We start from the raw sequence: 24,326 nt of genomic DNA on the forward strand, positions 1-24,326 counted from the left end.
TGTCCTTCGCTGTTGCCTTTCGGCTGCTGCCCCCCCCCTCGCTTCGCTTCTTGCCTCGCTTCTTGCCTCGCTTCTTGCCTCGCCTCTTGCCTCGCCTCCTGTCTCAGAGTCATGTCCAAGGCTGCTAATCGAATCTCTGTGCTCAACTCCCGCTTTCTGAAGCGCACCTTTTCCGGCACCCCAAAAATGAGCACCGAAATCGAAACTCCCGTTCCTGCCGCCGCCCCGCCCAAGCCTGCTCCCACGAAAAAGTCCGGTAAGATCGCTGTCAATGCACCGTTGGCTGGAGGCGATTGCGCTGCACTTGCCAGCTGCCGACAGAGTGCTGACAACCTTGCTCGACCTTGACCGCTCTGCGACCCTCTGCCAGCCCTCACCACCGATGCCCTTGTGGTCCGCAAAAACCTCAAGACTGACCGCTATGAGCTCCTCGCAATTCAGCGCGGTCGTGAGCCCCACATTGGCAAATGGGCTCTTCCTGGTACATGTCACGATGCCGTTTCCGAGAGCGTCTCGTCCCTGGGCTGCTGCATTCGAGTTGACTGTAGGCAGGGCCAGATGCTATCGTGATCGCTTACACCCCGCTGACCCGTTACTGCAGGCGGCTTTGTCGAGTATGGCGAAGATCCCACTGTCGGTGTGCTGAGAGAGCTCGAGGAAGAGACCCATCTGGTTGGATACCCTGATGTCCACCTCATCACTGTCCACGGCAACCCCAAGCGCGATCCCCGCCAGCACATCGTCACCGCTGCCTACGCTTGCAAGGTCAAGCCCGAGACCCTCAAGGATCTCGCTGGCTCCGACGATGCCGCTGATGCCCGCTGGATCGAATTTGAGACCGCTGGCCTCGAGGGCGGAGCCGAGCTCGCCTTTGACCACGGCGAAATCGTCGCCAAGTTCCGCAAGTGGTTCAAGGAGACGGGCGAGCAGCAGGGCTTCTATGTCGAAGATCCCGAGGGAAAGCAGCCCGGCGCCCAGTAAGCCCTCTGCAAGACGACGGACGGCAGCAGCACCAGCAGCATCAGGTAGTCCGTCCGAGCCGCCGCCGAGCCAGCGCTCGCCAGTCAGTTCGCCCCTCCCCCTCTCCCTGTTCTTTTCGTCATTCCCGGCCCCTCGCCTTCCCGATTCTTCTCCCGCTGACTGGCTTTGGCCTTGTTGTCACCCTTAGCTCCCGCGCCGTTCACCCTTCCTTTTATGCACGGCCGCCTCTCTGCGCGGCAGCTTGCTCTGGCATTGTCTTGTGGCCTTGTGTTTGACTTGCACCAGGTCATCCTGCTTGTCTGTCTCCTGTCCATCCAATGCATCCGGACCATGTCGCCGATGGGCGTGGTCCCGATGCAATCTCCCCCTTCCTTCCTTCCTCACAGTGTATCGTCCCCGCCACTCCCGCTTCGCCCCCCCCGGCCTCCATCCAACCCACCAACACACCACAAACACCCGCCTGCCCCATCCATCACACTGTGCTGGCGTGCGCTGCTCCTTCGGCCATCGGATACAGCGAGCAAGCGAATGGCCGGTCCTGGCCCCTTCGCCTCTGATGGCTCCCTGCCTGTCTTGTCTTTCCCAGGAGCCGCGGAATAGAGTCCATGCTGCTCGAAACTGGTGCACCCAACATGTGCGGTGTGCGCGACCGATGTGTGAGCGCCGCGTCTGCCATCTCGGCAATTGGTTGGGTCCTGACTTCCTGAGACAAGCTCGCGAGAAAGTGAACGACACTGCTCCAGGGTATCCACCTCCCAGGGCGTGTTTGCAAGCGCGATGGCGTCTGTGCGAGGATGTGTCACATGGATGCCAGCGGCACTCCACGATGGGGTGGCGTCGCTTCCCCGCTTCGAAAGGCGACAGTCTTGCCGTCCGGAGCCGGTGGCCGCATCTGCCTCGCCCACACAACCCCTCCAATGTGAGTATAAAGGACTGAACATGGGCCTCTGCACGTCTTCTGCGGAAAGCGCTGCCCATCCATCCATCCGCGCCGTCGCTCGATCCGTCATCGTCCTCCTTCGTCTTCATCATGAGCACGACTAAATCATCTGTAAAATCCCTCTGGGGTGCGCTCAAGCGGGCACTCTCTGGACATCGTGCTTCCCAACCCAAGCGTTCAAACACTGCTGCTGAAAACGAAATGTCCGCCTCTGCTGCTGCTCCCGCTGCCGAACCTCAGGCCGCCCCGGCACCTCCGGCCAGCGAGCCCGTCTATCGCAACCCCGGTAATGCCCGCTGAAACGATACACAGGCGACTGTCCTGGCGGATCTGTGCGGGAGATGAGTCCTCCTTGCCCGAGACTTGGATTGCAGATCCACCCGCACACAACAGCTAAACGAGCCAGAAGAGGAGAACGAGAACGAGGACGAGGACGAGGACGAGGACGCGGCTGGGAGCCAGATCTCCCTTGGTGCTCCCACCAACCTGCTCCGGTCATTTTGTGACTCTGGTTCTGGTTCTGGCTCTGGTTCTGGCTCTGGCTCTGGCTTCTGTGTGTGGAAGCGACTGGTCGCTGATTCTGACTGTGCCTGTCCGCCTCAGCCCTCCACGTTGGACTCTTCGTTGTCCAGAAGACCGCCGAGGGTATCCGCATCCTGACTGTCCAGAAGGATGGCAAGCCCACTCTGCCCGGTACGTTTCTCGCTCTCTGACCGGCCTCATGCCGTGTCGGAAGATTTGGCCTGCCTGATGGGCAGTGACCAAGACGACAGTCGATGGTGTTATATCTGTGGCATCTGGATCGCACGATGTTTGTCTATTCGGGCTGGTCAGCGAGTGAACTGCCCTGTAGACTGGCGAAACGAAATGATCGACACGCAGCAATGTCGTCATGGCAGATCATGACAAGAATTCTTTAAACTCAACTTCCACGTTCCTGTGCTTGGTTCCGTCAGTCCGCAAACTGGAGTACAACCAGGATCCCGAGGACGCCGTCGTCGATGAGATCCTCAAGCAAGCCACACTCAAAATTAACAAGGAGAATGTCCAAATCGTCACCATCGGCAGCGACGCCCAAAAGAACGAGACCGGCTACGTCACCTCGCACGACGCCACTCTCTTCTATGCCCTGAAACACACCGGCGCTCTCTCGGTTCTGGCTGACGGAGCTGCCTGGACGGACCCCAAGAGTCTGCCGGACCTGCCCATCGTCACCAAGGGCCTCCAGTGGTTCACGGAGACCGGCGACAAGCACGGCTACCATGTGCAGACCGCTTGATTACCCCGCTCCTAGAGTAGATCCACAATAGCCGGCGACAACCTGACTGAGCTGGGTCAAGAGAAATCAAGGAGAGTCAAATCAAAGGTGGATCAAAAAAGGAAAGCCAGTCTCCGGCAGTGTAATTCCGCTCCTTGAATAATTGAGTGCCCACCTCCGTCACCTGCGCTCGACCTTTTTTTGTTTTTCTTGTTGGTACTGAATAAAAGAAAAATGCATGTTCGCCGCAAGGGCTTTTACTGTCTGAGAGTACAATCGACGACCAGTCGCCCCGTACCCACACATGCAAGTTGATTGATCGATTGACTGATTTGGCCACCGAGATGATCGGTTGCCCGAGGCTGGCTGGACAAACGGTGGGGAAGTACGGACTTCAACGTCCTCTTATGGGTGCAGCTTGCCAAAGTGCACTCGGAAGTGCGAGATTCATATCTTTGCTCAGGTGCCTTGATTTTAACTGATTGCAGATCATGGCCGCAGCGGTTTCAGGCGACACGCTGCTCACCAAAGAGTGTCATGGTCGACGAAAGGCTGGTTTTTGCTTGGATTTTTCTGCCGGAGTGCAGTTGGGCTCAAATTACGGGTACAGATAATTTTGCCGTCGGGGGATTAGCTCACATGGTAGAGCGCTCGCTTAGCATGCGAGAGGCACGGGGATCGATACCCCGATCCTCCACTCGTCCGCCCGGCTAGCTCAATCGGTAGAGCGTGAGACTCTTAATCTCAAGGTTGTGGGTTCGACCCCCACGTTGGGCGATCGGCTCCTATGGCGCAATTGGCTAGCGCGTTCGGCTGTTAACCGGAAGGTTGGTGGTTCGAGCCCACCTAGGAGCGATCTTTTTTGCACCCTTTTCACACTCTGTCGATCCTGGCCATTGCCCACTTGCTCTCCTTTCTGTGTTTTCTGTTTCCCTTTTCCTCCATGCGGCTCTCCCAAGGCCTTCGCGGCTGTGTCTCGCTCGGAGGCCGTCTGTGTTCAGTGTGCTGCTTTGTGTGGCGCAGTTGGTTACACGTGACTGGCATTCGCGGCGCCGTTGGTTTGCTCCTTCCCACGATCAATTTTTTCCGGCCCCTCGCGGCTGCTCATCTCGGTCACCTGAAAGTCACGTTGTATGTGGTGCAGCGAAAGTTGGAATCCGGCCATGGTCGGTTGACGGCATTTGGTATCACCTTGAGCCGATTGACGGTGGTGGTGGGCAATTGGTGTGGAGGAATGACCAATTGTATCATTGTTGGAAGCTCCACTCCGATTGCGGACAAGAACCACCACCATCTGAATCTCTCTGGTTGGAAACCTAGTCAAGCGTGGCTGTGTGTCAGCGAGATGACATGATCGTTTGGCTATCAGGCAAGACTCACCTTGACAAGATGTCTTCCCACGACTGATTGAGCGAGCGATGCGTTTCTGGATCTGAATCAAGGACGCCACTGCGCAGTATCTCTGCCAGCCCAAAATGCGCTGGATTTGAGGAGATTCTTTCTTCCCCAAGGGCAGAACCAGCCATCGCTGCTATTTTCTCGCCAGATGGCTCCCAAGCGAAAGACACCACCCAAGCGACCAAGTGGATCCAGAGCACCCACAAGATCCTTGGTCTGCAGGAATGGATGAGCACCACACCAAGTCCCAAGATCCCCGGGTTGGCTTCCTTCCTGCAATACATTCGCCATGTGTTCGATGGAGACATGCTGGACAAACAGCTGTCCTTCAGCCTGACCCGGCGTCGGCGATTCAAGCGACTCGATCTCCACAGCAAGCGACAGCGCACCGTCCACGAGATGTGCAAGCAAGTCATCGACCAGGCACCAAGGGAGACCGACATGGTGATTGCCTTTGGGAATGCCTCGTGGAAGCAAGGGAAGGGATATGCATCCAGTCCCAGGAGACTCAGGTTCGCCAAGTACTTTGAGCAGTTCCACCACCACCACCAGAGACGCCCACCAGACCCATCCATCTCCAAGATCCATGTGTGCTCGGTGAACGAGTTCAACACATCCCAGGTGTGCTCACACTGTCGGGAAGCCAAGCGACTCGAGAACGCCGAGCATCTTGATGTCGAGAAACCACACTTTGTCCGGAGCTGTGCAAGCTGCCATACGCTGTGGGATCGAGACGTCAATGTAGCCAGGAACATGATCTCGGTATGCCAGTCGATCATCGCCCATGGAGATCGACCGGGTGTATTCAAGGCTGTGCTTCCCAAACCAACAAAACAAAGAGATTGCCAACGAAGACAGGAGTGCAATGCCATGGCCTGCCCGCTGGGCCTACAGTCAGTCAGCGGGTTTCAAACATCTGAAGCCAGAAAGGGGAAGTGTCCCGTTTCTTTCTGGATTGACTGTAAGTATCTCGCACTGTTCCTTGAGTATGTCGACAGTGGATGCCGGGTCGCCCATATTCTGGGCAGTCCACTTCGGGGTTGCCATCCCTCTTGGGATGGTGATGGGAGGTGTTTGACTCCCTTGCAAAGTGTGTGTGTGTGTGCAAAGTGTGTGTGTGTGTGTGACGGCGAGAGGCTTCTCGCCTTCCCTCGGGGGTCTCTCGCCAGAGACTGCTCTTCTCGCCGACCGAGGTGGCTCCGAGAGCGCGTTTTTTCGTTCTCGCTCATTTTATTAACAAGAGATTTTTTCAGTGTCCCCGTCCTTCTTCCTCTGACTCCCTGATCAAGTTCGCATCGAGTTACCCCCTCCCCAGCGCCGCGAGCAGTCCCCCCCCCTCCACTCTCCCCTGCAAATATGCCGCGAGAAATCATCACCATTCAAACGGGCCAATGCGGAAACCAAAGTGGGTTTCTCCCTGCACCGGGAGTTTAGTGTTTGGAACCGTCGCCTCCAGATCGCCTGTCAATGCGACCCATGCGATCAGCCGCTCCATCCGATCCACCCTCATAGATCCTTCCTCTGGCACACACATTGCCGGATCATGCGCTCTGTATTCGCGCTGCTTACAACATGTGCTCTGTTTTCCCTGTTGCCTTCCTTCGTCAAGTTGGCATGGAGTTCTGGTCGCAGCTCTGTGCCGAACACGGAATCAGCCCTGACGGCATCCTTGAAGACTTTGCGACCGAGGGCGGTGATCGAAAGGATGTCTTTTTTTACCAAGCCGATGATGAGCATTACATTCCCCGAGCTATTCTCCTTGATCTGGAGCCCAGAGTAAGCCTCGAGCCAACGACACTTTCGTCGCTTTGTCAACCGTTGTAGGATGGGAACATCGGCCCAGCCATCATCCTCCAACAAGCCACCAGAAACAATGTGATGGCTATTGTATTTCCGACCTCGCGATAGGCACATACCGAGCTGGCATGGGCATTGCATTCAGCAAGTGCCACATCGGGCTCGTCTCGTGGCTCCTTCCGAGACCAACCGGATCACTCGTTGTCGATGGTAGAGCCTGGAGACGGTGCTCGGATCTCTTTCTGATGATCACTGCCTTGGACCGACACATTGCGACAGGTTATCAACACCATTCTTCAGTCGCCCTATGCAAACCTATACAACCCGGAAAATATCTTCATGTCGCAGGAAGGCGGCGGCGCGGGCAACAACTGGGCGAGTGGATACTCGAATGGAGAGAAAATCCACGAAGAAATCATCGATATGCTGGATCGAGAGGCCGACGGAAGCGACAGTCTCGAGGTATGTGCTTACACAAGCGCGGAGGACCTTGATGCTCGCAGCGACCATATAGCCACGTCCAGCAGCATGTCCTGCGTCCTGGAGCCCGATCGATACAGAGGCTCCGTACTGACATTTCTCCTTCCGGTGAACTTCTTGCCCAGGGTTTCATGCTGCTGCACTCGATTGCCGGCGGAACAGGATCCGGTCTGGGATCCTACATTCTCGAAACCCTCAATGATCGCTACCCCAAAAAGCTCATCCAGACTTACTCGGTCTTTCCAAACAGCGAGGAGACCAGCGACGTTGTTGTTCAGCCCTACAACTCGATTCTCAGTCTCAAGCGCCTGACGCTGAATGCAGACTCGGTCGTAAGTAGCTGGCCACTGCCCGTCGCTGACACATATGATTTCGATAATCGACCACTGTCGATTTGAGGCGAGGATCTTGCCATCGAGGCGGTACAGTCATGTATCACCTGTCACTCCGGCCCCATTGACAATCACGCACCGATACATCGATTCTACGATACCTCCTCAGGTTGTGCTGGACAACGCTGCCCTCAACCGCATTGCCGTGGACACCCTGCACATCCAGAACCCAACATTTGCGCAGACAAATAAGCTGGTACGTTTTGGTGCTACCGAGCATGGGTGATCGTCGCCGATCGATTGAATCCTTGTCCGTGGCACCAATGAGCAACGGAATCTGCGAGTCCAAGTGTCCTTACACCTTGCATGCGCTTGTTACTGACAAATCGAGCTGACTTGGCCCTTTGTCAGGTTTCGACGGTGATGAGCGCCAGCACAACTACTCTGAGATATCCCGGATACATGAACAACGATCTTGTGGGGCTAGTGGCATCGCTGGTGCCAACGCCCCGTTGCCACTTCTTGCAAACAAGCTATACACCCTTCACCGGAGATGGTGGCGAAAAAGTAAGTATGGGCTCATCTAGCAATCCTTCGGTTGGCCTGACTGCCTTTAGCACGATCGGCGAATGTTGACATGAACAAGAGTCTGTGAGGTGTCCGGACGACGTGGCCAAATGAAGTCTGTCGTCCTGCGCATTTTGGTTCGTCGGCTGCGCCCTGTGACTTCCATTCACCCATTCCCCAACCTTCATTGTCGCGATTCGCCACTCATTTGAACCGCCTCCTGCAGCAAAGCATCCGAAAAACCACAGTCCTCGACGTCATGCGACGGCTGCTCCAGCCCAAAAACAAGATGGTCTCGACAAACCCATCGAAAAAAAGCTGCTACATCTCTATTCTCAACATCATCCAGGGCGAGGCTGATCCCACAGATGTGAGTTTGATCTGCTGAAAAGTGAAGCGGCCTTCTCTGTTGTGACTCGGGAATGAGATGGAGGCGGAACTCTTTGAATTACATGTTGACACGCTGGCTGGACTTGTAGGTGCACAAGTCTCTGCTGAGGATCCGCGAGCGCCGTCTGGCCCAGTTCATCCCTTGGGGCCCAGCCAGTATCCAAGTGGCCCTCTCACGGAAAAGCCCATACATTCAGACGCCCCACCGGGTCTCGGGATTGATGCTTGCCAACCATACCAGCATCGAATCGGTATGTTTGTTCTGGGAAATTTTCGCCATACAGCCCTCGAGCGATACCGATCGCAGCTCGGCAGACCCTTGGATGTTGGATCGATGCAAGGCCTCGAGTTGATGCCCGATACTACCAGCTCGTTCCTTGGTCGCACTTGCCCGCTGCAGACCTTGGGCTGACTCACAGATGGCTTGTTTCTGCAGCTCTTCAAGAGAACATGCGATCAGTACGATCGTCTGCGGAAGCGCAACGCTTTCCTCGAGCAATACAAGCGCGAGCCCATGTTTGCTGATGGCTTCGCCGAGTTTGATTCCTCGCGGTAAGATCATGACTCACTTCAAACGGCACCTGCACATCGGCTTGGAACTTGCCGTTGTTCTTGCGGTTACTGAGACGTGTTTTCCTGTCAGGGAGGTCGTTCAGGAGCTCATCGGTGAATACGTCGCCTGCGAAAGTCCTGACTATGTCAACTATGTAAGTGTAGCTGTGCTGTGCACGCGCTCAGGGGGACATGATGATCAACACCGTCGCTCGAAATACAGAGGTCGCAAAGGCTTCGTAGGCATATCCTCAAAGCCGACTGGAGACCTATTTGTTGCGGTTGTGCATGGGGTGGTTGACTGCGATTGATCGTTGACCTGGATCTCATATATCTCCCGACCACCGGTCCACCAAGATGGGCGGCAAACCACAGGCCAGCGCCCCTGCATCGTCCCGACCCACCAGCACCCTTGGGATGGACTTTACATCCCGACTTGGATAGCGAATCGGTGCACTACCCATCCTGCACATATGTACTTTCGCTGCGACGGGCATCGCCCTTACTGATCTAGCTCGTGCAAAACCAAACGGCAGCCCCCGTTGTCGCCGCCACAGCCAGAGACTTGAATCACCGTTGCCGAGTTGGGTCGGATATGGGTCGAATTGGGTATCGAGCTAGGAAAGATATGACGGATGTGACTGTGGGAGGGGAACAACTCTGCGATCGATGTCTCATCGGCCGAGTGCATTGCGTCCGTGCGAGCGCCGTGTGATTCAGCCATGCGGCCGATCAATGCCATTCAATTCATGACTCATCCGAGCATTGAAGTGCCCCGTTTCAAGGGTGCGCTGTACACTTTATTCAGAAAACGGGACAATATAGCCGTTTCCATGAACATGTAGTATGTGCTGTGCTTGCGTCAAGCAAAGCCACAAGAAATAAAACAGATCACTTTGGCAGCCTCCGAGTGAAGACCGCCGGTCGCTCTCCGGTCTCCACAATCGACCTGCACACTGGTCTCGGAGTGCCAGCGGCGAATGGTCATGGCCAGCGCGCGATAACATTGGGTAACAAAATATTCGATGAATGGTCAAAAACCCGGGTGTCCCGTTTTTTATTGGATTGCCTGTAAAGCATGCGTTCGCGGCAACAACCATACGCCGGAGAGCAGTTGATTGGGGACATTGGGCGACAGTGCCGAGCCTGGTGCTCATCGGGTCGATCGGCGGCAGTGCTGGGTGGAAATCTTGCATTTTCTAGTTAGACAACGAGCTGCTGGGCTCACAGCCCTTGCTGCCTTGGAATGCGGGCCAGACACCTCGCCCGCACAGCCCTCCGGCTCTGTCTTGATCTGCCCCGACATCCGAAATGCATGGCCCCCAGCCGTCCCGGAGGGTGCTCTCCATTCAGTCGCATGTCGTCTATGGCTACGTCGGTAAGGACAGGACTCGTTTGTATCGCTCCAAAGGAGAGCCACCCATATGCCCCTCATTGCTCTGCAGCAGGGCTCCTGCTCATTGGCGGCACTGCATCCGCTATAGGAAACAAGGCCTCCACTTTTCCTCTCCAGCTGCTTGGATTCGATGTCGATCCCATCAATACCGTCCAGTTCTCCAACCACACGGGTATGTGCATCGTATACAACCCAGCAACTCTCTGCAACACTCGCGCCTAGTCATCCTCATCAGAATGGCAAAGCCAGGGGTGCGATCGGCGCTGCGGTTAGCTTGCTCGCTGTTGTGGCTGATCCTGAGGGGAGGAGATCGGGCGTCGGCCGTCTGCATTCGGTTGACCGCCCGGAAGACGCTGTCTGACCGGGCTATTCCGTTCTGTTGATCGTCTATTTGCTCGGCCTGGTGTTTTGTGCGGGTTTACCTCGGGGCTCAACAGGTTATCCAGCGTTTACAGGACAACGGATCGATGGTGACCAACTCGAAAGCCTTTTCGATGGCTTGGAAAAGAATGGAATGCTCAACGATTATTCGAATGTCATCACAGGTGAGAATGGGGAGAGGCGATGCGTATCTTTGGCATTCAATGCGATAACTCGAACAGCATCCAAAATGCAATCAAGCAAAGTGCGCTCAGCTCTTGTTCTTGTGGGCGCCGTGGGCCGATCTGCAGCCTCATATGTCTGTCAATATGCTCATAGGATACATTGGTAGAAAGAATACCCTTGAGGTGACCCAGCGGTTCATCGAGAAGCTCAAGCGGAAACATCCCTCAGTCCAGTATGGTAAGAAGCGGTATGAATTGTTGATGCGCATCACAGCACGTCGCCAAAGTCGCCATCTCGGCCGCTCCGATGCCGTTATCAGCAAGAGCATTCCAGGCACCGCGAGTGCTATTTTGTCTCGGCGCTCGGTCATTGTGTTTGATGCTCGCCTGATCTGAATTCATGCTCATGTTGTGTCTCTAGTTCTGGATCCGGTGATGGGCGACGAGGGCCGGCTCTATGTTTCTGAAGAGCTCATTCCGATCTACAAGCAAATGTGTCGTCTGGCCGACATTGTCACTCCAAACTCGTTTGAGGCTGAGTAAGTTGGACTTGCGGTCGTGCTATGCCAGGCAAGCAGTGGGAGATCCGCATCTACCATGGGCCCTATCCCGCCTCTCAACAGCGATTGGCACGACATTGACTGGCTTCACGGCGATTTGATGTTTGGTGAATGAAAAGGATCCTGAGCGACGTCAAGGTCGATTGCACCACCTCAGCGATCGAGGCATGTCGCAAAATCAATGACATGGGTGCCCGGATCGTGATCATCACATCGGCGCAGCTCGGCGACCAGGACAATCCCTCGGAGACCCTCCATCTGGTGGCCTATCTTCGTCTGGAAGATCAAGCGAGAGCCAAGGCGTTCCTGATTTCTTTTCCAAAGCTGCAAGGGTACTTTACCGGCACGGGGGACATGTTTGCATCGCTGCTGCTGGCACACATCCACATGGCGCAGTCCAGGCACCAGGGGTCACTGCAGACAGCGAGGTGGCTCGAAGAGGCCTGTGAATTGGCGGTAGCGACCATGAACCAAGTATTGATGGAGACGAGCAAGCTATCGGCGGAAGCAAGCACTGGATCATCCGGAGAGCCAGTCGATGGTCCTGGTACCACTTTGTTGATCCGCAGACGGGAACTCCGGCTTATCCAAAGCAAGAAACACATCGAGGCTCCGCATGTGCTCTTCAAGGCACGCGACCTGGAGCTCTAGTATGCTCGATTCATGAAACGAGCTGCTCATGCAGAGCAATCAAGAGTCCTTATCTGATAGAGCCGTAATGAAGTTGAAACGGGCATGTGCATTGGTCCAGTCGCAGTCCTGTACCTTGAACACGAGTTGCAATCCACAGTGCTTGGGATGGAATTCATTGATTCGTTTTGGAAACTATGGGGCATCGCACCATTTGAATGAGCGAGCCCGCGACTGTGTGTCGACCAAAATGGCACTGTTTCCGACCGTCGCTGGCAATCAAGTGGCCTCGGGTGGTTTGGGGAGCATCATCTTGAATACCCCGGTGGATCTCCTGTGGAATTGCCCAACTGGCAGTGATGTCGAGACTCTGGAATGTGGTGCATGCATTCGACCTTTGGCCCTCTCCATAGGTTCTCGACAACAAGGCAGTCGGATCGAGCGAGTCGGGGGCCATGCTCTGGGACATGGCCATCTCTTGTGATGGTGGGAATGCTCAGTGCTTGGCAAAGCTGGGCAAACTCGGTACGCATCCCCCTTTCCTTGGTGACTGGTCACGGTGGATAGGTGTATTCAAGACCCGGAGAAGATGGCCCCTCGTTTCGCTTTGGACAAGCTGTAGGCTACGAGCCAAGCCATTATACTGAAGGATTGACAACAGTGCTGAATGAGGGCGTGTCGTCAGGATCCAGAGGGACTAGCAATCGATGACATGGACAGGGTATCCTATATCCTTGTGAGTGCCGAAGAGCTTGCCAGGATCAGTCTCATTGATGGGTCAGTCTCATTAACACAAGGTGTACCCAAGAGCACAACCAGCTTTTATATTCAACCCGTGAATCACTGGAAAAGGGACAAGTATGGGACACAATGGCAGGGGGGATCAAGGAAGCAGAAAACAGAGAGAGTAGAAAACTCGGCCGACAAGAAATCGCTGTCTGAGTGGACGGAGAGGAATCGCGGTCGTGGATCGGTGTACAGACCATCTACACATGGCATTGGAGAGTCAGCCAAAGCTATGGATCAAAATTACAAGAGCAGGCCCAAGAGCAGAAAGCTGGCGACCAACACTAGGAGCGAGTGGTCTGGGTGTCGCAGAGTGCTCAGACTCTGGCTCTTGGCTGGAGACGAAGGGTTGAGGATGAGGATGGTGGAAGGAGGGACCGTGCTGACAGTAGAATCCGTGGGCGTTACGGATGGGGCGGAGGTAATGCTTGACAGCGAAGCTGAGGAGTTGCTGGCACTGGTGGGGGCGGGCGTGGATGAGTTTGAGCCAGTCGATGTGCTGTTGCCGATCAAAGAGCTGGTCGCCGCCGAGGGCGCCGGGGTCGCTGTCGAGGATGTGGTTTGAGAGGACGCTGCCGAGGGGGGAAAGATCACAAAAATCGGGCCACTGAAGGTGTTGGACCAAGTGATGGTTGGATTTGTGGTGTCGACCTCAGTGTAGATAAAGTCCATCTCGAACGCATACGGTGGGTTGACGGCAATCAACGAGGTGTCCAGCGAGAGAGGCAAAGTGGAGATGTTGGGAAACTGCTTGAGCCACAGAATTGGCTGGGCTGAGTACAGCGTCGGCCCGGTATGCTGGTTGATGATCTGGATGGCGACCAAGGTAATGGAGCTGATCCAGGTCTGGGCGATAGGTGAGTATGAGACGCTCAGTTGGATGACCTGGCCACTCGGGATTCCGTAGACGGCGCCATCGCCAGAATGGTATGGATTGGTCGTGAGATTTCCCGGCAACAGTGATGCAGGTGGAGTATCTACGGGAGAGACGACATCCAAGAATCAGCGGTGGGTGTGGAGTTGCGTAACAGACAAACGCATCTTCGCCACAATATCAACATCCGGTCAGACATATAAGAATGACACGCCAGAGCCAGACCACGATAAGAAGACATCCCAGCGACGTCGAAACTGCTGGCGACCATCCGGAGTTGTCAAGGCCAGCCCGACAATGAACGTACTCAGCGCATGTGTGGAGTGCGGCAGGGGCGATGCCAAGAGCAGCAGCGGGAGGATGGCCCAGCGAGGAGAAGCCGGAACCATGGCGGAGGGTACCGGACAAGTGACGCCTCAAGAAAGAGAATTGTGGAGAAGGTCGAATGGGAAACTTGGTAAATGGACCAAGGCGACCAGAGGAGCGGTGGATGAGAGTCGACCAGAAGGAGACGGAGCAGGACGGCGACCAAACAGCGAAGACGGGAAAGAAGCCAGAGCCAGGTGGCGAGAAGGCTGGCAGGGAGCAAGGGCAAAGGGCAGCGACACAAGCAGGCAGCGCGAACGCGTCCGGACGAATCACGATGCGCGAGGCGGATTCCTGTGCGTGTCCAGACGCGTTGTTACGTGCGAGCGCGCTTGTCTCGCGCGCCTTCACGCATTGTTTCACAGCCAGTCCGAGCTCGGGCACATCCCACAACCCATGACAAAAGAATCCGGTTGATCGACCGCCCGGCTGAACACCGAGCCATGTCGCCCGCGCCCTTCCGACGAACCTGGCCGACAGATATGCAAGGACACGATTTCAAACACACTCGGTTGGGTATATGGTGTGGCCATGCGTCGGAAAGAGGCTACCACCACAGTGTTGACTTGAATACGCTGTTCACAGTCCATTCAGAGTAGCACCGATAATATCTGGGGAACAACTGGACACGAGCGGAACCATTCGGCCCGCCACGAATGCCGACAATGGGAGAGCGGCACGACACCGACCAAACCACTGACCAAGCAGGCGGCGATGAAAAACCCAGGCAGGAGCTCAAACGAAAAACAAAAATAACAATGCCATGACCTGGAATCGAACCAGGGTCGGTGCGGCCACAACGCAATGTACTACCACTATACTATCATGGCTTGTTGGAAATCTCTTTCCTTATTTGGACACACCGCACCATCCTATATAACCACAGCATACCTCTGTGGTCACGTGGTCTCACATGGCCGTCGCCGTGGTTTGCGATTTGCTTGAGCCCGCGGCAGCCATGCCAGCCGCTGGTTCTTGGCCTCGATCTCATTTTCGGGTCTCGGGCCCACAGATACAGGCCCTCTGTCGCTCTTTTATTAAGCCAAACGCTCCGACAACCAAACCAGCAACCACAACCAAACCAGCAACCACTATCAAGGTCTCGGATCGAGTGGCCGTCGCTGCGACGGCCATAGACACCTCGAGCACCCTTGTCACCCACGAAACAGGCCCTTTGGGTGATCACCCCTTCCTCCATTCTCGAGAAGGCCAGAAGAAACGAGCTCAGCGATCAGGCCTTTATCCCGATCGACTTCAAGGATATCCCCTTTTCAAACAACGGGCCTCCCTCGCCGATGCCAGGGCTGTCGGAAAGCGCGTCTGCGCCACCGACATGCGCAAGAAGCAGAGTCCCCAACAGCAGCTTCAACGCATTCACAGTGAGCTTCTCAAGAAAGCTCAAAAGATCAATGAAGAACTCGCCAAGCTGGACCTCAGCTGTAGGAGATGGTATCTCCGACGCTGTGCTGCGCGTACTGCGCGTACTGCGCGGCGCAGTGGGTCGTGACCTGTGCTGCGCTTTGCGTTTTCACGCACCGCAGGCAGGCCACCGCAGGGTATACCTGCGGGTTGCCCCCGTTCCCCCCGTTTGTCTGGAGTTCGGTTTTATCGTGAATAAACGTAAGTGCTCCCCGAGCTCACCCGTCCGCTAGAGTAGCCTAGCACCGCCCTGTTCTGCCCCGTCCTGTCTTGTCTTGTACCCCCTCCCTCCCCGTCTTGCCCCAACGTCCCAGTAGTGGACGTTACATCAGCAAACCCGAGGAAGTTGCTAGAATCAAGGCCCTGACCCAGAGCGCCACCGAGTGCATGCAGACGCTCGCCTCCGAGCTGGAGCATGCGTCCCGAGCCATCTCGGAACGCCCAGCTCCCACGTCCTATGCGGCAGCTGCCCAGCGGGGTGCCAAAAAGCAACCCGACAACAAGACAATCGACGCGCGCAAGCTGGCGGCGCTCGAAAAGGTCCACCAGGAGACTGATTCTACCAAGAAAAACGAAGCGATCGGAGCCATCCTCCGCGGCCGCGACCCCACCGACGGCAAGTGGCTGGTGCCCAAGACCGCCACTCCGTTCCGAATGATCAGAGCTGCGGTCCCTGTCGAGGAAGGGTCACTGAAAGACCGAATGGACAGCGCCGCCTGGGTCTATGTCAAAGGCATTCCTCGAGGAAGCTACCGTACGATCCGGCAGGCTTTCAAGGAGAAGGTGTAACGTCCACTACTGGGACGTTGGGGCAAGACGGGGAGGGAGGGGGTACAAGACAAGACAGGACGGGGCAGAACAGGGCGGTGCTAGGCTACTCTAGCGGACGGGTGAGCTCGGGGAGCACTTACGTTTATTCACGATAAAACCGAACTCCAGACAAACGGGGGGAACGGGGGCAACCCGCAGGTATACCCTGCGGTGGCCTGCCTGCGGTGCGTGAAAACGCAAAGCGCAGCACAGGTCACGACCCACTGCGCCGCGCAGTACGCGCAGTACGCGCAGCACAGCGTCGGAGATACCATCTCCTACACTCCCACACTTAAGAAGGCTTCCTGCGAGGAGCCCTGCGTGTGCTCTTTATTTGGGGCTCCTCGAGGTGTTTACCGTATTTACTCAGCTCCTCGGGTGCATGGGACAAGTCCTCCAGTGTTTGCCATGTGTTGCCCGAGTGTGGGTAACCAACCCACTTGACATAAAACCGAAGTGACCTGTAGGAGATGGTATCTCCGACGCTGTGCTGCGCGTACTGCGCGTACTGCGCGGCGCAGTGGGTCGTGACCTGTGCTGCGCTTTGCGTTTTCACGCACCGCAGGCAGGCCACCGCAGGGTATACCTGCGGGTTGCCCCCGTTCCCCCCGTTTGTCTGGAGTTCGGTTTTATCGTGAATAAACGTAAGTGCTCCCCGAGCTCACCCGTCCGCTAGAGTAGCCTAGCACCGCCCTGTTCTGCCCCGTCCTGTCTTGTCTTGTACCCCCTCCCTCCCCGTCTTGCCCCAACGTCCCAGTAGTGGACGTTACATGGTAGCATCGGAAATCCTCGTCTTGTTTTCGTCCTGTTTGTCCTCTTTCTAGATCCTCAAGCTGGATCCCGCCTCTCTTGCCGACCGACTCTCCTCTCTGTCCCTGGAGCCTGCCCCTGCCATGAGCAACCCCCGCCCACTTCCGGAAGCCTTCCTCAAGACCTTCCGTGCCCCAGTGTTTACTGGGAAGAGCCGCTCCTCCTCGGTGGAGGACTGGCTGCAGCAACTCGAGGACTACCTCGATGCTGCCCAAGTCGCCCCCACCCACCACATCGTCGCCGCCAAGCTCTGCTTAAAGGACCAGGCGTACCGTTGGTACCGCCGCCAAGGGTTCGACGAGCAGAGCGAAGGTGTGTTTGACGACTTCAAGGACCGCCTCCGTCGCCGCTTCGGCAGCCCCAATGCTGAACTCATTGCCCGTGACAAGCTATACTCTCTCGTGCAGCGTGGTTCTGTGACCCGCTACATCGAGGAGTTTGAAGACCTCTCCTCCCAGATTGAGGAGCTGGGCTCTGCTGATGCGATGTACCTCTTCCAGAAGGGCCTCAAGCCCAAGATCAGAGAGTACATCGCCAGCAACCCTGATGCCCGCAAGTCCCTGGACGTGATGATGGACGTTGCCGAGAACCTCGACAACGTCCAGTACCATGGCCGCCAGTTCTACCCGCAGCTGGCAGGCGGCCATCGGTCTCATCACGTCCCAGCCCGTCCGCCTCGCCCGGCCCCGCCCGCAAGACCCATGCCTGAGCCCATGGACGTTGACGTCAACGCCATGGAGGCTCGTGGCCCTCCCCGCTCCCGGTTCCAGCAAGCTGCCACTGTCTCCCCCAAGGACAGACAGAAGCAGGAGGACCTCCGCCATGGTTCCTGCTTCTTCTGTCACCGACCGGGACACCAGGCCAAGGAGTGCCCCATGAAGTCGGGAAACGGCCGACCCTACTAGGTGGCTCTGGAGCCCTAGTAGGAGACCAACGCCGTGGATTGCTCAATGCAGTCCACGCGTCTCCAGAGGAAGTTCACCTCGCCCCCTCCCCCGAAGGAGAAACAAACCAAGTGTTGTGCGTCGTGCGAGAGGTGCATGGTGGCGCAAGCCGCCTGCCTCTCCACGAACGTGAAGAGAAAACCAAAATTGAAAACCAAAACAAAAAAGAAAATCAAGAACCCTTGAGGGACAGGACCGCCTGTGCCCTCACCCCTGTCAAGTCGTGTGTGTCGGATGCTTCCGACATGTGTCCGCAAGCCGTGGACGTCGTGTGCAATGGCGTGCTGACGCCGCAGGCCCCCGCAATGGCCGAACCCTATCCAAAATGTCCGAGTGGCCGTGATGAAGCCAACCAAGACCAAGTGTCGCCCGTTCCCCCAAGTCAAGTCATGGTGCAGGAGGCTGTGCAGGAGGACCATGAAGAGTCCCTGCTGTACCTCCCTGCCACCGTCCAAGGTCACACCGTCCGAATGATGGTGGACTCTGGAGCAAGCTGCAACTTTGTCAGCAGACGCTTGCTCCAGGAGCTCAACATACATGCAACCAAGAAGAAGTCGCCGATGAGTGTGGCGCTTGCAGACGATCGTGTGCAGCAGTGCACACACCAAGTGGTCCTGCGAGTGGCCCTCCATCCCAAGTACCATCCTGTCCTGTTGTTCCAAGTGATCGACACCAAGTTCGATGCCATCCTCGGCATGAGCTGGCTTGCTCGTGCCGAGCCGACTCCAGTCGTCGACTGGAAAGGCCGCACTGTCCGTGTTGGCCCTGACATTGTCCTGCAGGGCATGGCCTCACCCAACATGCCACCTCTCCTCTCAGCCATGCAATTCAAGAGGCTGATCAAGAAGGACACGTCGTTCCTCTGTGTCGTGCGTGAGGTCGACGACACCGACCAAGCCGGTCCCGGTCCCCCGCCTGTGGTGACCAAGCTGCTCGACGAGTACAAGGACGTATTCCCCGACCAGTTGCCACAATGCCTACCACCCACAACGCCAAGCGTTCGAGACCCTCAAGCACGCCTTGACGAACGCTCCTGTCCTCGCTGTGTTCGACCCGAACACGGATGTCTCCGTGCACACCGACGCCTCCGACTTTGCGGTGGGAGCTGTTTTGATGCAGGAGGGAAGGCCCGTTGCCTTCGAGTCGCGCAAACTGTCCCAACACGAGATCAACTATCCCGTGCACGAGAAGGAGCAGCTTGCGATCATCTACGCGCTGCAGAAGTTCCGAGTGTACCTCCACGGTACCGCCAAGCCCTTCAAGATTGTGACGGACCACCAGTCACTGCGTTACCTCGACACCAAGAAGAACCTGAGCCGACGCCAAGCGCGATGGATGGAGTTCCTCGCCGAGTACAACTACGAGGTTGTATACCAGAAAGGCAAACTCAATGTGGTGCCTGACGCACTGTCCCGACGCCCCGACTACCAATTGGCGTCACTGTACGAGTCGACTGTCAGTGTCGACAACACGATGCTGGATGTTGTCCGAGACAACATCGCCAACGACAAACAGTTCGGAGAACTGTTCCGAAAGGTGTCTAAGCTCCCCAAGGACGACGAATCATCCGAGTACACAGTGCGTGATGGCCTGCTCCTCCTGAAGAAGGACAGCCGTGTCTGTGTGCCGGACATTCCGTCGTTGAAGACCAAGTTGCTCCAAGAGGTCCACGACTCGCCCCTCGCTGGACACTTTGGAGTCGAGAAGACATACGACCGACTGGCCAAAGTCGCATACTGGCCTGGAATGAAGCGCACCGTCGAGAAGTACATCGAGTCCTGCCATACCTGCAAGATGGTCAAGTCACGCACGACCCGAGAGCAAGGATTGCTGCAACCCCTGCCTGTTCCCGACCGCCCCTGGACCAGCATGTCCATGGATCTCATCACGCATCTACCGACGACCAAGTTGGACCACGATGCAATCGCTGTCTTTGTCGACAGGTTCAGCAAGATGGCACACTTTGTGCCGTGCCAGACGACATGCTCCGCGCCTGACCTTGCACTGCTGTTCTTCAAGCATGTGTTCAAGCACCACGGCCTCCCAAAGTCCATCGTCAGTGATCGAGACCCCCGATTCACCTCCTTGTTTTGGACAAGTCTGTTCGACCATCTCGGCACCAAGCTGAACATGTCAACCTCGCACCACCAACAAACGGATGGACAGTCCGAGCGGACGATCCGCACCCTCGAGCAATACCTGAGGACATACGCCTCGACCAGCCAAGACGACTGGGACATACAGCTGAGTCATGCAGAGTTTGCATACAACACCGCCAAGTCGAGCACAACTGGCTTGAGCCCCTTTGAGGCGCTCTACGGATTCCAGCCTGATGTTCCCACCTCCTTGACACTGACCGAGTCCACGGCTGGATTGCCTCCCAAACCAAGTGCCTTTGTCAAAGATCATCAAGTCCGACACAAGATGATCGCCGACGCGCTCACGGATGCGCAACAAGTGATGGCGAAGTACTACGACCGCCGACACCAGGATGTCTCCTTTGAAGTTGGAGACCTTGTCTACCTGGACGCCGACAACATCAAGGTCCCCGAAGCCCAGTCAAAGAAGTTGTTGCCCAAGTACCGAGGACCGTTCAAGATAGCGGCCCGACCCAGTCCCCTCAACTACCTGTTGGACTTGCCACCTGGAAGCAAGCTCCATCCTGTCTTCCATGTGTCCAAGCTGCGTCGCCACACGACCCGCAGTCCAGCACAGTTCCCCGACGCCGACGAAGGTGTCCCGGACGACGCACCACTGGAAGACGACCTCGGACAATACTATACTCAAGAATATGAAGTCGAAAGGATCGTGAGGCACAAGAAAGTGGCTGATGGGTCACTTCGGTTTTATGTCAAGTGGGTTGGTTACCCACACTCGGGCAACACATGGCAAACACTGGAGGACTTGTCCCATGCACCCGAGGAGCTGAGTAAATACGGTAAACACCTCGAGGAGCCCCAAATAAAGAGCACACGCAGGGCTCCTCGCAGGAAGCCTTCTTAAGTGTGGGAGTGTAGGAGATGGTATCTCCGACGCTGTGCTGCGCGTACTGCGCGTACTGCGCGGCGCAGTGGGTCGTGACCTGTGCTGCGCTTTGCGTTTTCACGCACCGCAGGCAGGCCACCGCAGGGTATACCTGCGGGTTGCCCCCGTTCCCCCCGTTTGTCTGGAGTTCGGTTTTATCGTGAATAAACGTAAGTGCTCCCCGAGCTCACCCGTCCGCTAGAGTAGCCTAGCACCGCCCTGTTCTGCCCCGTCCTGTCTTGTCTTGTACCCCCTCCCTCCCCGTCTTGCCCCAACGTCCCAGTAGTGGACGTTACATGGTAGCATCGGAAATCCTCGTCTTGTTTTCGTCCTGTTTGTCCTCTTTCTAGATCCTCAAGCTGGATCCCGCCTCTCTTGCCGACCGACTCTCCTCTCTGTCCCTGGAGCCTGCCCCTGCCATGAGCAACCCCCGCCCACTTCCGGAAGCCTTCCTCAAGACCTTCCGTGCCCCAGTGTTTACTGGGAAGAGCCGCTCCTCCTCGGTGGAGGACTGGCTGCAGCAACTCGAGGACTACCTCGATGCTGCCCAAGTCGCCCCCACCCACCACATCGTCGCCGCCAAGCTCTGCTTAAAGGACCAGGCGTACCGTTGGTACCGCCGCCAAGGGTTCGACGAGCAGAGCGAAGGTGTGTTTGACGACTTCAAGGACCGCCTCCGTCGCCGCTTCGGCAGCCCCAATGCTGAACTCATTGCCCGTGACAAGCTATACTCTCTCGTGCAGCGTGGTTCTGTGACCCGCTACATCGAGGAGTTTGAAGACCTCTCCTCCCAGATTGAGGAGCTGGGCTCTGCTGATGCGATGTACCTCTTCCAGAAGGGCCTCAAGCCCAAGATCAGAGAGTACATCGCCAGCAACCCTGATGCCCGCAAGTCCCTGGACGTGATGATGGACGTTGCCGAGAACCTCGACAACGTCCAGTACCATGGCCGCCAGTTCTACCCGCAGCTGGCAGGCGGCCATCGGTCTCATCACGTCCCAGCCCGTCCGCCTCGCCCGGCCCCGCCCGCAAGACCCATGCCTGAGCCCATGGACGTTGACGTCAACGCCATGGAGGCTCGTGGCCCTCCCCGCTCCCGGTTCCAGCAAGCTGCCACTGTCTCCCCCAAGGACAGACAGAAGCAGGAGGACCTCCGCCATGGTTCCTGCTTCTTCTGTCACCGACCGGGACACCAGGCCAAGGAGTGCCCCATGAAGTCGGGAAACGGCCGACCCTACTAGGTGGCTCTGGAGCCCTAGTAGGAGACCAACGCCGTGGATTGCTCAATGCAGTCCACGCGTCTCCAGAGGAAGTTCACCTCGCCCCCTCCCCCGAAGGAGAAACAAACCAAGTGTTGTGCGTCGTGCGAGAGGTGCATGGTGGCGCAAGCCGCCTGCCTCTCCACGAACGTGAAGAGAAAACCAAAATTGAAAACCAAAACAAAAAAGAAAATCAAGAACCCTTGAGGGACAGGACCGCCTGTGCCCTCACCCCTGTCAAGTCGTGTGTGTCGGATGCTTCCGACATGTGTCCGCAAGCCGTGGACGTCGTGTGCAATGGCGTGCTGACGCCGCAGGCCCCCGCAATGGCCGAACCCTATCCAAAATGTCCGAGTGGCCGTGATGAAGCCAACCAAGACCAAGTGTCGCCCGTTCCCCCAAGTCAAGTCATGGTGCAGGAGGCTGTGCAGGAGGACCATGAAGAGTCCCTGCTGTACCTCCCTGCCACCGTCCAAGGTCACACCGTCCGAATGATGGTGGACTCTGGAGCAAGCTGCAACTTTGTCAGCAGACGCTTGCTCCAGGAGCTCAACATACATGCAACCAAGAAGAAGTCGCCGATGAGTGTGGCGCTTGCAGACGATCGTGTGCAGCAGTGCACACACCAAGTGGTCCTGCGAGTGGCCCTCCATCCCAAGTACCATCCTGTCCTGTTGTTCCAAGTGATCGACACCAAGTTCGATGCCATCCTCGGCATGAGCTGGCTTGCTCGTGCCGAGCCGACTCCAGTCGTCGACTGGAAAGGCCGCACTGTCCGTGTTGGCCCTGACATTGTCCTGCAGGGCATGGCCTCACCCAACATGCCACCTCTCCTCTCAGCCATGCAATTCAAGAGGCTGATCAAGAAGGACACGTCGTTCCTCTGTGTCGTGCGTGAGGTCGACGACACCGACCAAGCCGGTCCCGGTCCCCCGCCTGTGGTGACCAAGCTGCTCGACGAGTACAAGGACGTATTCCCCGACCAGTTGCCACAATGCCTGCCACCCCAACGCACCGTCGATCATCGCATCGACATCGAACCAGGCTCGTCGCCTCCGTCAAGACCGACGTACCAACTGTCGCTGACGGAGATGGACGAACTCAAGCGCCAGTTGGATGACCTCCTCGCCCATGGGTTCATCCGCCCGAGCCAGTCACCGTATGGTGCACCAGTGCTCTTTGTCAAGAAGAAAGAAGGTGATCTCAGGATGTGCGTCGACTATCGCGCACTAAACAAACAGACCATCAAGAACACCTACCCGTTGCCCAGGATCGACGAGTTGATGGATCGTCTGAGTGGAGCAAAGGTCTTTAGCAAGATAGACCTCCGCTCAGGCTACCATCAGATCCGCATCCACGAGGATGATGTCCACAAGACCGCCTTCAGGACTCGCTACGGACTGTACGAGTTCCTAGTGCTGCCGTTCGGATTGACGAACGCACCTGCCACGTTCATGCAGCTGATGAACGATGTGTTCCGCCAAGAGCTCGACAACTCTGTCATCGTGTACCTGGATGATATCCTTGTGTACAGCAAGGATGAAGCGACCCATGAAGGTCATGTCGCCCGCGTGCTGGCCAAGCTACGCGAGCACAAGTTGTATGCCAAACTGTCCAAGTGTGAGTTCTTCAAGAATCAAGTCCCGTTCCTGGGACACGTTGTCTCAGGAAGAGGAATCGAAGTCGACCCCGCCAAGGTCAAGTCTGTGGTCGAGTGGCCGCCGCTCGCATGCGTCTCTGACGTGCAGTCGTTTCTCGGTCTCGTCAACTACTACCGCCGATTCATCCCCGATCTGGCGCGCACTGCCGGTCCACTCACAGACCTACTCCGCAAAGAGTGCCCCTGTGATGACCAGCATCACAACGGACCAATGAGATTGTCCCGCATGCTCTCGCCCTCCGCACCAATCATGAGTCCCCACGTGTTTGTTTGCCCCCATGCATGAGCACGCGCCGTTGCCACCCGCGTCTACTGGTTTCCTGCCTCCCCCACCGCTCGGCACATGTCCCCGGGCTGTGCCAAGCCTCTCTCGCTTGCACACCAGCCACTCTCGCACCCCCTTCTCGCTTCTCTGTGATGCTCCACCCTTCTCGCCCACTTTTGCCCCTCGACCTTCTCCCGGTCTATAAATAGCCCTGCATGTCTGAGCCTATGTTGAACACCAGTTCGAACAAAACTTGTTCTTTGGTGTTCGGGGCTAAAAGCTA

The 24,326-nt window shown here is 56.7% G+C and overlaps 6 protein-coding genes and 4 non-coding genes across 10 annotated transcripts; 6 read left to right on the plus strand and 4 right to left on the minus strand.

The window, feature by feature from the left end:
- Positions 1 to 111: 111 nt before the first annotated feature.
- Positions 112 to 981, plus strand: BJ171DRAFT_585311 (NUDIX hydrolase domain-like protein; the record flags this gene model as incomplete). Its single annotated transcript, XM_053114356.1, has 3 exons — positions 112 to 256; positions 371 to 481; positions 602 to 981. 3 exons carry the CDS (start codon positions 112 to 114, stop codon positions 979 to 981), a joined length of 636 nt encoding a protein of 211 aa, XP_052963500.1.
- A 905-nt stretch (positions 982 to 1,886) lies between these two features.
- BJ171DRAFT_518604 (uncharacterized protein) lies at positions 1,887 to 3,430 on the minus strand. The gene is made up of 2 exons (XM_053112269.1): positions 2,878 to 3,430; positions 1,887 to 2,614 (listed from the first exon to the last, which is right to left on the minus strand). Exons 1-2 carry the CDS (start codon positions 2,981 to 2,983, stop codon positions 2,055 to 2,057), a joined length of 666 nt encoding a protein of 221 aa, XP_052963501.1. The 5' UTR covers positions 2,984 to 3,430; the 3' UTR covers positions 1,887 to 2,054.
- A 373-nt stretch (positions 3,431 to 3,803) lies between these two features.
- Positions 3,804 to 3,876, plus strand: BJ171DRAFT_t242. The gene has a single exon. It is a non-coding gene; the product is annotated as a tRNA-Ala (tRNA).
- Positions 3,877 to 3,883: 7 nt separating this feature from the next.
- Positions 3,884 to 3,956, plus strand: BJ171DRAFT_t243. Its single transcript has one exon. It is a non-coding gene; the product is annotated as a tRNA-Lys (tRNA).
- Positions 3,957 to 3,960: 4 nt separating this feature from the next.
- On the plus strand, positions 3,961 to 4,034 carry BJ171DRAFT_t244. The gene has a single exon. It is a non-coding gene; the product is annotated as a tRNA-Asn (tRNA).
- A 1,825-nt stretch (positions 4,035 to 5,859) lies between these two features.
- Positions 5,860 to 9,507, plus strand: BJ171DRAFT_601882 (Tubulin/FtsZ, GTPase domain-containing protein). Its single transcript, XM_053115119.1, has 11 exons — positions 5,860 to 5,982; positions 6,187 to 6,353; positions 6,654 to 6,836; positions 6,980 to 7,186; positions 7,356 to 7,442; positions 7,598 to 7,753; positions 7,980 to 8,123; positions 8,233 to 8,394; positions 8,580 to 8,695; positions 8,787 to 8,850; positions 9,053 to 9,507. Exons 1-11 carry the CDS (start codon positions 5,934 to 5,936, stop codon positions 9,137 to 9,139), a joined length of 1,422 nt encoding a protein of 473 aa, XP_052963502.1. The 5' UTR covers positions 5,860 to 5,933; the 3' UTR covers positions 9,140 to 9,507.
- Positions 9,508 to 9,727: 220 nt separating this feature from the next.
- Positions 9,728 to 11,996, plus strand: BJ171DRAFT_518617 (uncharacterized protein). Its single transcript, XM_053112270.1, has 6 exons — positions 9,728 to 10,073; positions 10,180 to 10,263; positions 10,529 to 10,636; positions 10,791 to 10,874; positions 11,058 to 11,175; positions 11,316 to 11,996. Exons 1-6 carry the CDS (start codon positions 10,007 to 10,009, stop codon positions 11,845 to 11,847), a joined length of 993 nt encoding a protein of 330 aa, XP_052963503.1. The 5' UTR covers positions 9,728 to 10,006; the 3' UTR covers positions 11,848 to 11,996.
- Positions 11,997 to 12,613: 617 nt separating this feature from the next.
- Positions 12,614 to 14,103, minus strand: BJ171DRAFT_518620 (uncharacterized protein). Its single transcript, XM_053112271.1, has 2 exons — positions 13,794 to 14,103; positions 12,614 to 13,589 (listed from the first exon to the last, which is right to left on the minus strand). Exons 1-2 carry the CDS (start codon positions 13,873 to 13,875, stop codon positions 12,856 to 12,858), a joined length of 816 nt encoding a protein of 271 aa, XP_052963504.1. The 5' UTR covers positions 13,876 to 14,103; the 3' UTR covers positions 12,614 to 12,855.
- Positions 14,097 to 14,618, minus strand: BJ171DRAFT_518622 (uncharacterized protein; the record flags this gene model as incomplete). Its single annotated transcript, XM_053112272.1, has 1 exon — positions 14,097 to 14,618. A coding segment is annotated over one exon (219 nt), but the record flags the coding sequence as incomplete, so codon positions are not given.
- Positions 14,612 to 14,682, minus strand: BJ171DRAFT_t245. Its single transcript has one exon. It is a non-coding gene; the product is annotated as a tRNA-His (tRNA).
- Between the last annotated feature and the right edge of the window lie 9,644 nt (positions 14,683 to 24,326).

The sequence above is a fragment of the Polychytrium aggregatum genome, assembly GCF_025602895.1.
Source record: "Polychytrium aggregatum strain JEL109 chromosome Unknown BJ171scaffold_40, whole genome shotgun sequence".
NCBI classification, from domain to species: Eukaryota; Fungi; Chytridiomycota; class Chytridiomycetes; order Polychytriales; genus Polychytrium; species Polychytrium aggregatum.